The sequence below is a fragment of the Cheilinus undulatus genome, linkage group 18 (genome assembly GCF_018320785.1).
Source record: "Cheilinus undulatus linkage group 18, ASM1832078v1, whole genome shotgun sequence".
NCBI classification, from domain to species: domain Eukaryota; kingdom Metazoa; phylum Chordata; class Actinopteri; order Labriformes; family Labridae; genus Cheilinus; species Cheilinus undulatus.
The window spans coordinates 42,781,727-42,793,497 of record NC_054882.1 but is presented as its reverse complement, the minus strand read 5'-3'; the positions used below and the strand labels follow the sequence as shown (position 1 = coordinate 42,793,497).

General features: G+C 47.5%; 1 protein-coding gene across 1 annotated transcript; it reads left to right on the top strand.

Moving 5' to 3' along the window:
* Nucleotides 1-2,089: 2,089 nt before the first annotated feature.
* On the top strand, nucleotides 2,090-11,102 carry LOC121525998 (extensin-2-like). The gene is made up of 2 exons (XM_041812245.1): nucleotides 2,090-2,171; nucleotides 7,564-11,102. Exons 1-2 carry the CDS (start codon nucleotides 2,090-2,092, stop codon nucleotides 11,100-11,102), a joined length of 3,621 nt encoding a protein of 1,206 aa, XP_041668179.1.
* The last annotated feature ends 669 nt before the right edge of the window (nucleotides 11,103-11,771 follow it).

The window sequence follows — 11,771 nt, the reverse complement described above, 5'->3', positions numbered from 1 at the left end:
CTAATTAGACCAGAGTTAGAGGAGAGTTAAGGCTGTAAGGGGAGTGAGAGTTCACTAGACAGGAGCAGGAAAGGCCGAGGACAGAGTGGGTTATGGGGGGCTGGGATACCAGGACCATGAAGAGTCTGAGAGTTAGCGCTGTACTAGTGGGGCTTTCCCATCACTGAGCAGCTTAGCTCTACTTGCTTTGGCTCGGCTCGGCACGGCGTGACTGGGGTTTTATTTTTCCACCACAACCAAGCTGAACTGATGACGCTGCGTTTTGAGTCCATGATGTAGCACCGTTGTCTGTACTCCAAAGTTTCTGCTACTTCCTCTTTCCAAAAGGTATTCCAAAGTTTGGTGCACTGGTTGCTACATAACCATCTGTGAGGCGCCCCGAATGATGACGAACCGGGGTCTTTAAGGGTGCTTTCCCACTAGGGGTCCGTTCCTAGATCTGAGTCGTTTGAGCCTTAAGTCCGGTTTGTTTTGGTCAGAGTGAGTGCAAAAGCACCGCACCCCAGCACCAGGACCGGGCCCTCTAGACCAGAGGTTCTCAAATTTTTCTGCACGTGACCCCAAAATAAAGGTACCAGACCGGGGACCCCCACTGTACCTGAAGGTGGCTGAATGCAGACATGAACATTCAAGAACAGTCATGTGGAGACAAGGCCGTCCATAAGGGGGGGTTACATGGGAGAGCCATCTGGGGCCCAGCCAGACTGGGGGACCATGGAGGTCTGCAAAACCATGGTCTATTCTAAAGTTAAGCTGTAATATCCATATCTTTTATTCAACCTGAATAATAACCACTCTTATCAAAGAAACAAATATCCTTTTTATTCATTTGTGAAGTAATCAGCCTTCTTAAAAATGTAAATCCCTTGTACTAAAAACAGAACAAAAATGGGTAAAAAAAAAAAAGCTAAAATGAGTCAATAATGGCAAAAAATTGGTGGAAAAGTGGTGGAATTAGATTTTAAAAGCAGCAGAAACGGGTTAGAAGTGGCAAAAATTAGGTAAAAATTCCAAAATATTACCCCAAAAAATGGTTAAAGTGGCAAAATGGACATAAATAGTGGTCAAAAGGGATTGACAAGTGGCTGCAATGGCTTTAAAGTGATATTTGGTGAAATGGGATGAAAAATGGATATAAACTGGCAAAAAAGGGGTTAACTTGGTCAGAAAAATAGGCTGAACTTGGCAGAAATTGATTGAACTGGCAAAAATATACATATCAAATCATGAAATGTGATTAAAATGTGTTAAAATGAGCAAAAATAGGTGTCAGACGTGGTTAATAGTGGCAATAATGGGTCAACAGAGGCAACAATAGGTGGAAAGTGGCAAGAATTGGTTTAGAAGTGGCAACAATGGGCAGAAAAAAGGTGGTGGAAAGGGTTTAAAATGGACAAAAATGGGTTTAAGTGGCAAAACTGTGTTGAAATTGACAAAATTGAAAGAAAAAATATATGAAAACTGGTTAAAATTGACAAAATTGGAATGAAGTGGCAACAGTATTATTTAAATATATTCTTATTCAGTAAGGCATCTGGAGACCCCCTCTCAGTGTCTCGTGACCCCAAATGGGGTTCCGACCCCAAAGTTGAGAACCCCCGCTCTAGGGGAGGTGGTCTATTCAAGTTTGCTCTGGCACAGTTCCAGTGAGACGTGAACGATACGGGACAGAGTTCTCTGACTTCATCGTGGAAGCAGAACTTCTTCCTGTGCATGGCAGTTTAAGGTTCTCATAATGAGCTTTGGAAATCATCAGAAACACGTCAGAAAATGGTCTTTATGATGGCGAGTAGAGTTGCTGAGCCACTAAACGTCACCTTTCAGCTCAAAAACTGTTGAATCCTTCCTGCTGTAGCCAGTTTGATCCTCTAAGCTGCACGTAGATGTGAAAGTAAGGGAATGGCGTTGCTGGTGTGTTAGTGCCCTCATAAGATAAGTGTTGATTTTTTGTGGATAGGGTGCAAAAATGAAGCAAATAGCAGATTTGGCAGATCCTGGTGCACTTCCATATGGTTTCAGATCCTTGCAGAGACTCTAGATGTCCTGGTACGGCTCTTAACTTGCTGAGGGAGGAGGCTGAAACTTGGGAATGTATGTCTCCTGGGCCAAAACAAAGATCCAGGTATTTGGGGACACCTTAAATGCGTCCATTGAACCTGTATCTGTGTCTGGTGAGAGCGTGGAAGCTGTGTAGCTGTTCACCTACCTTAGCAGAATAACCCAGCGGTCTGCTGACTGTGAGTCTGGGATGGACTGCAGACTTGGCCTCGTACATGGGGTGATGGGTTCTCTGGGTAAGACGGTGCGGCACCCACAGTATCTCAGCGTGTGAACGAACGTCAGAGTCCTTGATCCTTCTGGTCCTACTCTAGTCTTGTGAGGTCTGGATTCTGACTGATGGCTAAAGGTGCCAGCTGGACTCCCTTGTGAAGACTTCTCTTTGGGACAGTTTTGGGCACCTTGGTAAGACAGTGTGTCTAATGCTGACGTGCTCAGGAGAGCGAGGATAGGAAGGGTCAGCTGCTGGAAATGAGAGTGGCATCTGCACGGCTACGGGCCTGATCCAGTTTACCACACACTGGGTGAGTGGGACTTGATGGACTGGACCAGATGTCGAGGCAGACTGCTTTCATTGTGCAAGGGTCAGCTGGGAGAATACCTGGAGAGAGGACGATGGCCACCAGGAGGCTGGAGCAATCCAGGACCAAGGATGATGCTGTGAAGTGCCAAACCGGCATATTCTCCCATACCTGATCTAACTGGAAACACATGCTGCTGGGACGTGGACCGAGTTCTCTCACAGTGTTTTTGCTGCTTGTTATGACCGACATCAGATCCTTTAAGCAAGCTCACTTAATGCTGCATGAGAAACTTCCAGATCACCTTAAGTTTTGGAGTAGTCTCATGGTTTTTGTCTTGAACCCACACACAGAAAACAAATCTCGGCGTATCTCTCAGAATGAAATCTTCAGAGAGTCTGAAGTTTCTCCCGTCCTTGGTTGGCTGATTTTACAAATGTTCCTCTCTCCTAACACGATCTCTCTCTGCCTCCCACCAACGCTCGCTCTGAAACCTCCCCTGCTCTCTCCTGGAAGCTCACTGCCCATGAATAATAAACTGTTTCCTCAGGTTATTAATAAAACATAGAAAAACACAGAGCACTGTAACAATGCAGCGGACCAGCCCCCCTAAACCTGACATCTACAGGTTTCTAGCCAGACTTCTGAGGCCGTCCACAGACAGTTTCCTGATTTATTCCAGACTCTGAGCTGCAGAAGTTGATCTGCCCTTCATGTCAAAGAAGGACATAAAAATAGTTGGCCGTGATGTGAATGAAGGTGGAGTCTGCGGGGCAGGAAGGCGGTCTGAGCGAACCATTATAAAGTCATTATTACAGCTGTATGTGATTGATCCTTTCACTGAGGCCTTCAGCACGCCTTAACAATTAACCCACAAGCTATTAAACGCTGGCAGCACAGCCCAGTGTCCCATAAATCACTGCATTTTACTCCTTCAGACTCCACACCAGTAAGGACTTTATTAAACAGGCATACTGAATCTGACATCCACAGCAGCTGGATTCACAATGTAACGCTGTTATAGTCATGGCTTCAGATCGCTTTAAATCAGCTCAGTGAGGAGGAATGTACCAGTGGATGCTTTTTGTCTAATGGATGAGAATAAGAGTAAATAAAAAAGGTATCAGACTCACATATGATGTTTTTCTGACCGTGTTAACAGCACACATCACATTGATTCTGATTTTTATATCATATTCAGCCACATTTTCTTTTAACAGTCTGATTCGTCTGTATGACAAAAGAATAAAAGAAAAAGACAGGTCGTTTCTTTGTTTGCTTTAGACCAGCTGATTTTTGTTTCATGGTTTCTGGAGGGAAAAGCAGAAAATAGATTTCCACCCATTTGTTAGATTTTCAGTTTTAACCAATGAAACTTTAAAACTTCTCATCATCAGTTTCAGTGGTTCAGTTTAGTGGCTCTTTGCTTCATCAATCATGAACCCTCCAAAATAAAACACTTCTTCTTCTCAGTGAAAATCAGAAATAAAGGCCTGTCTCCAAATAAAAGGCCACCCTCTTATAAAGCAGTGTTAATAATGGCAGCTATGTTTAATTTTAATCTCAGTTTTAGTGTTTAAATGAAATGCATTTTAGTTTTAGTCACATTTTAGTCGTGTCTCTCCTTTTAAGTTTAAGTCTAGTTTAAGTCCATAAAAGTCCTCACATTTTAGTCTTTACTTTTAGTCCAAGCATTTATCCTCTCTCCTAAATCTGGTACCAAATCATGGTAGTGTGTTCTCTGTCAAACCTGGGGTCCCTGCTTTCTACAGCTGAGAGGTAGAATAGATACAGATGTGTTGTTTTTGACAGATTTACCCACAGTGGAGAAATATCACAGATTTTTAATGAATGTCTGCTGAAAACTACATTACATTTTAGTCTAGTTTTAGTCATTCTGATGAAACTAATCTTAGTTTTTGTCAGTTTTAGTCATCACAGATCTATTTTTGTTAGTCTCAGTCTAGTTTTAGTCATCACAGATCTATTTTTGTTAGTCTCAGTCTAGTTTTAGTCATCACAGATCTACTTTTGTTAGTCTCAGTCTAGTTTTAGTCATCACAGATCTATTTTTGTTAGTCTCAGTCTAGTTTTAGTCATCACAGATCTACTTTTGTTAGTCTCAGTCTAGTTTTAGTCATCACAGATCTATTTTTGTTAGTCTCAGTCTAGTTTCAGTCATCACAGATCTATTTTTGTTAGTCTCAGTCTAGTTTTAGTCATCATGGATCTATTTTTGTTAGTCTCAGTCTAGTTTTAGTCATCACAGATCTATTTTTGTTAGTCTCAGTCTAGTTTTAGTCATCACAGATCTACTTTTGTTAGTCTCAGTCTAGTGTTAGTCATCACAGATCTATTTTTGTTAGTCTCAGTCTAGTTTTAGTCATCACAGATCTATTTTTGTTAGTCTCAGTCTAGTTTTAGTCATCACAGATCTATTTTTGTTAGTCTGTTAGAAAGATTTAATTGTAAATGTGATCAAATAATAATTTATATTAATTTATTTGTCTCTCTCCCCCTCCTTATCTCTCTCTCTCTATATATATGTATGTTTATAGAAACAAACACTCTGTGGAGATAGAATAGAATAGAGTTTACTGCCATTTGTACAAGTTAGAAACTGAAATTGTTGTTTGTGTCACTGAGTAAATAGTAACACTTCACTTCACCTTGGACCTAAATATATAACTATACATATAACATTAACGTATATAACTTAACTACTACTAATAGTAGTGGTAGTACACCAACTACTACTGCTGATACTGGCACTGCTACTACAACTGGTAATACTATTACAAATGCTGATACTACTTCTATGACTCTAAATGCTTTTTATACAACTACTGCTGCTTGTACAACTATACTACAGCTAATATTTATCGTCTGGTATTTGGCTGTCAAGCTGCTAGCTCGCGTTAGTGTTTTGCTAGTAGCTAGGTAGTTACTGAAGCTCTCAACAAGATTTAATAATGAAAAAAGAGTCAAAAACTATTTTTACCTATGAAAGGTTATTTCCAGTTTCCTTGTTTCAACCGTACGGTGTAGTGTGCAACCATATGCAGCACAATGTGCAGGCATCCTTGTTGTTTTAGTTTTCGTGCCATCTACAACCATGGACTGCCCCGACACTTTTGCCCCCACTAGCTTAGCCTCGCCGTAGGCACGCAGCTCAAAGGGGCGTGTCCTATCTACTCTTCTATGTATATCTATGGAAAGGACAAACGGAGATGATCATGTGTGCAGCTAGCTCAAAGACCCTGTAAAGTGAAAATAAATCTGTTTAGGTTTGTATGACAGCTCACTGTGTTATGAACCCCTAAATCAAAATTTCACTCAAATAAAACATCTCTAAGTTTGCAAAATTAAACTTCAAAATCATGAAAAATGAGGCAGTAAAATCTGCTCCAGGATGGTGTGGGCGTGTCTGTTGAATGAGCTGAAGCCACGCCCACTCAGGAGAAATACGATCCACACAGTGGAGGAGGGGAAGGCCCGCCCACCACTGAAATAGAATATTGAGAATTTTATTTGTTTCCTTGGTTGAAACAGAAAATCAAACGATGGGCTGGAATCTACCAATGAAACTTTAAAACTTCTCCATATTCTGTTTCAGTGGTGGGCGGGCCTTTAGTGGCCCTTTGCTTCATCAATCATGAACCCTCCAAAATAAAACAACTCTACTTCTCAGTGAAAATCAGAAATAAAGGCCTGACTCCAAATAAAGGACTTCTGAAAATCTAGCTCAAAGAGAAGAAAAACATGGAGAACAAATACCCGTGGTGCTTTCAGACAGTTCAGAGTCAAGAAACAGGAAACCAAAACCAAAACTTTGCTTTTTTTTTGTTTCTCTGTTTTTGTTTTCCATTAAGGAGAATAACTGAGAATTGGTTTGTTTTCTGTGTTCTTATTTTCATGTTCTGATGAGACAAAAGGAGGACAGTTTCTGAATGAAGTTGATTTTGATGCAGTCAAACATGAACTGAGTCGTTCCTTCGACTGTGAAGATAATCTAACCACAGTAAAAATGTATCTTTGCTCTGATACCTTTAGACAGAAATCCTCCTTGTGGCTCCTTTTCCTGCAGATTTGACTTCCTTTAAAGTGTTTTCAGTGGAGCAGAGAACTCTGCCGCCCGTTAAATCTCCTCTGTGTGGGCGTATGGAGCCGAAATCATCAGTGACACTATAAAAACATGATGGTGATTTCAGTCTGGGCCGTGAAGAGCGGCTCCAAACCACATCTTATTTATCCACAGCAGCAAGCTGAGTGAAGGTGTAAGAGATCTGGCACGCCGTGAGCAACTTTCATATGCCTGAATTATATTCTAATTTCAGCCGCACCACTTGCCTTGATTATCTCTCCTCTTACAGCAGAGAGGGAATTAAACTCCATCAGCTGGAGAGCGGCGATGCTATCAGAGAGAAACGGCGTGTCAGCGCTGTGTCCCTGCTCGCTCTATTGATCCTGGCAGCTCTGATCTGCGGGACAAATTGATATGATTAAAACATGATGTAGCTCTGACACCACAGCTACATAAGACTGACACACGCTGGCACGCTGGTGAATGTGTGAGCGAGTGGAGGCCCTCCAAGCAGACTGTCATTTAAAGTCGATGTCATACTGCAGGAAACCAGTTAGAGACCTGATGAGAAGGACTCCTTCAACATTTACAGATCAAAGTATTCCCTTTCTGCCTGAGAGACGAGAAAATCAATATCAATCTCTGCACTGAGTACAAAGGCAGCCAGCTCACAGTTAGCCTTGTTTAACATAAAAACAGCTGAACTTGCTGGATTACACAAAAACAGGAGACAAAAACAGACAGGAACGTCCTGGAGAGGTCACCAGGGTTGGCACAGTCACCTCAATCACACAACAAATGTCAGGCCCCTCCTCTACTGTCAGGCCCCTCCTCCACTGTCAGGCCCCTCCTAGACTGTCAAAGCCCTCCTACCCCATCAGGCCCCTCCTCCACTGTCAGGGCCCTTCCTCACTGTCAGGCCCCTCCTCTACTGTCAGGTCCCTCCTCCACTGTCAGGCCCCTCCTACACTGTCAAAGCCCTCCTACCCCATCAGGCCCCTCCTCCACTGTCAGGCCCCTCCTCCACAGTCAGGCCCCTCCTACACTGTCAAAGCCCTCCTACCCCATCAGGCCCCTCCTCTACTGTCAGGCCCCTCCTCCACTGTCAGGCCCCTCCTACACTGTCAGGCCCCTCCTCCACTGTCAGGCCCCTCCTACACTGTCAAAGCCCTCCTACCCCATCAGGCCCCTCCTCTACTGTCAGGCCCCTCCTCCACTGTCAGGCCCCTCCTACACTGTCAGGCCCCTCCTACACTGTCAGGCCCCTCCTCCACTGTCAGGCCCCTCCTACACTGTCAAAGCCCTCCTACCCCATCAGGCCCCTCCTCCACTGTCAGACCCCTCCTCACTGTCAGACCCCTCCTCTACTGTCAAACCCTCCTCCACTGCCAGACCCTTCCTCACTGTCAGACCCCTCCTCCACTGTCAGACCCCTCCTCACTGTCAGACCCCTCCTCTACTGTCAGACCCCTCCTACACTGCCAAAGCCCTCCTACCCCATCAGGCCCATCCTCCACTGCCAGGCCCCTTCCTCACTGTCAGGCCCCTCCTCTACTGTCAGGTCCCTCCTCCACTGTCAGGCCCCTCCTACACTGTCAGACCCCTCCTACCCCATCAGGCCCCTCCTCCACTGTCAGGCCCCTCCTACACTGTCAAAGCCCTCCTACACTGTCAAAGCCCTCCTCTACTCTCAGACTCCTCCTCCACTGTCAGACCCCTCCTCCACTGTCAGACCCCTCCTCCACTGTCAGACCCCTCCTCTACTGTCAGACCCCTCCTCTACTGTCAGACCCTTCCTCACTGTCTTACCCCTCCTCCACTGTCAGACCCCTCCTCCACTGTCAGACCCTTCCTCACTGTCAAAGCCCTCCTACCCCATCAGACCCCTCCTCTACTGTCAGACCCCTCCTCTACTGTCAGGCCCCTCCTCCACTGTCAGACCCCTCCTCCACTGTCAGACCCCTCCTCTACTGTCAGACCCCTCCTCTACTGTCAGACCCCTCCTCTACTGTCAGACCCTTCCTCACTGTCTTACCCCTTCTCCACTGTCAGACCCCTCCTCCACTGTCAGACCCTTCCTCACTGTCAAAGCCCTCCTACCCCATCAGGCCCCTCCTCCACTGTCAGGCCCCTCCTACACTGTCAAAGCCCTCCTACCCCATCAGGCCCCTCCTCCACTGTCAGGCCCCTCCTACACTGTCAAAGCCCTCCTACCCCATCAGGCCCCTCCTCCACTGTCAGGCCCCTCCTACACTGTCAAAGCCCTCCTACCCCATCAGGCCCCTCCTACACTGTCAGGCCCCTCCTACACTGTCAAAGCCCTCCTACCCCATCAGGCCCCTCCTCCACTGTCAGACCCCTCCTCCACTGTCAGACCCCTCCTCCACTATCAGATCCCTCCTCACTGTCAGACCCCTCCTCTACTGTCAAACCCTCCTCCACTGCCAGACCCTTCCTCTACTCTCAGACTCCTCCTCCACTGTCAGACCCTTCCTCACTGTCAGACCCCTCCTCCACTGTCAGACCCCTCCTCACTGTCAGACCCCTCCTCTACTGTCAGACCCCTCCTACACTGCCAAAGCCCTCCTACCCCATCAGGCCCATCCTCCACTGTCAGGCCCCTCCTCCACTGCCAGGCCCCTTCCTCACTGTCAGGCCCCTCCTCTACTGTCAGGTCCCTCCTCCACTGTCAGGCCCCTCCTACACTGTCAGACCCCTCCTACCCCATCAGGCCCCTCCTCTACTCTCAGACTCCTCCTCCACTGTCAGACCCCTCCTCCACTGTCAGACCCCTCCTCTACTGTCAGACCCCTCCTCTACTGTCAGATCCCTCCTCCACTGTCAGACCCCTCCTCTACTGTCAGGCCCCTCCTCTACTGTCAGACCCTTCCTCACTGTCTTACCCCTCCTCCACTGTCAGACCCCTCCTCTACTGTCAGACCCTTCCTCACTGTCTTACCCCTCCTCCACTGTCAGACCCCTCCTCCACTGTCAGACCCCTCCTCTACTGTCAGGCCCCTCCTCTACTGTCAGACCCGTCCTCACGGTCGTACCCCTCCACCACTGTCAGACCCCTCCTCCACTGTCAGCTCCCTCCTCCACTGTCAGACCCCTCCTCTACTGTCAGGCCCCTCCTCTACTGTCAGACCCCTCCTCTACTGTCAGACCCCTCCTCTACTGTCAGACCCCTCCTCTACTGTCAGACCCCTCCTCCACTGTCAGACCCCTCCTCTACTGTCAGACCCCTCCTCCACTGTCAGACCCCTCCTCCACTGTCAGACCCCTCCTCTACTGTCAGACCCCTCCTCTACTGTCAGACCCTTCCTCACTGTCAGACCCCTCCTCCACTGTCAGACCCTTCCTCACTGTCAGACCCCTCCTCTACTGTCAGGCCCCTCCTCTACTGTCAGACCCCTCCTCCACTGTCAGACCCCTCCTCCACTGTCAGACCCCTCCTCTACTGTCAGACCCCTCCTCTACTGTCAGACCCCTCCTCTACTGTCAGACCCCTCCTCTACTGTCAGACCCTTCCTCACTGTCTTACCCCTCCTCCACTGTCAGACCCCTCCTCCACTGTCAGACCCCTCCTCTACTGTCAGACCCCTCCTCCACTGTCAGACCCCTCCTCTACTGTCAGACCCCTCCTCCACTGTCAGACCCCTCCTCCACTGTCAGACCCCTCCTCTACTGTCAGACCCTTCCTCACTGTCTTACCCCTCCTCCACTGTCAGACCCCTCCTCCACTGTCAGACCCTTCCTCACTGTCAGACCCCTCCTCTACTGTCAGGCCCCTCCTCTACTGTCAGACCCCTCCTCCACTGTCAGACCCCTCCTCCACTGTCAGACCCCTCCTCTACTGTCAGACCCCTCCTCTACTGTCAGACCCCTCCTCTACTGTCAGACCCCTCCTCTACTGTCAGACCCTTCCTCACTGTCTTACCCCTCCTCCACTGTCAGACCCCTCCTCCACTGTCAGACCCCTCCTCTACTGTCAGACCCCTCCTCCACTGTCAGACCCCTCCTCCACTGTCAGACCCCTCCTCTACTGTCAGACCCCTCCTCTACTGTCAGACCCCTCCTCTACTGTCAGACCCTTCCTCACTGTCTTACCCCTCCTCCACTGTCAGACCCCTCCTCCACTGTCAGACCCCTCCTCCACTGTCAGACCCCTCCTCTACTGTCAGACCCCTCCTCTACTGTCAGACCCCTCCTCTACTGTCAGACCCCTCCTCCACTGTCAGACCCCTCCTCCACTGTCAGACCCCTCCTCTACTGTCAGACCCCTCCTCTACTGTCAGACCCCTCCTCCACTGTCAGACCCCTCCTCTACTGTCAGACCCCTCCTCTACTGTCAGACCCCTCCTCTACTGTCAGACCCCTCCTCTACTGTCAGACCCCTCCTCTACTGTCAGGCCCCCCATCCACATATTCTTGCATAAGACAATGTAACACAGTTAGCTTTAGCATAGGCCAACAAACCTACGCTAGCTATGTAATCAATGTTCTTACATAAGACAGTAGGCATGTTTACATGGGCCACTTGCAATCGGAATAAATGCCTGATTGGAATGAAAATGCTTCATATACACTCCATTCAGAATGAAATCTTCCGATCAGTCAGAATGGAATTTCATTCGGAAGGAGAAGGGTGGTTTATGTAGATCCTCATTCGGATCAGCGTCCATGAAAACACTTGATCTGATAACCTCTCCCCGTCTGGGGGGTTTTTGTCTGCATGTCTGCCCCACGTGACACGCTTCCTTCTTCTCCCTCTTTGAATGGACTACAGCAGGAGCATATGTACCGCTGAGCTTGCTGCATTGACAGGGGAAGCACCAGAAATATCAGAACTGTCTGCAGCACACGTAAAAGGTCTATTTCTAAGTACAATACAGTAGAAATAAAGATAATATAAAGTAAGAACACAACTGACAAACCAATATTGGCACGCGGGGATGAGTTAAAAAACATGAGTGAGTGTGCTGATGTTGTAAAGCAGGGTTTTTTACATTTTTAAACGTTTTTAGACTCATAGAGCTACACCCCTCACCTTCTGTGTGAAAACTTGAATTTAGAGCACGTATGAGCCCCACAGTCGTTCTTCTGCA

Excerpts from the sequence above, each read along its gene's own strand:
- LOC121525998 (XM_041812245.1), top strand. The coding sequence starts at position 2,090 with ATGTATGTCTCCTGGGCCAAAACAAAGATCCAGGTATTTGGGGACACC. Across the intron at positions 2,172-7,563 it reads TGAACCTGTATCTGTGTCTG|GGCCCTTCCTCACTGTCAGG; the intron begins GTGAGAGCGTGG and ends CTCCACTGTCAG.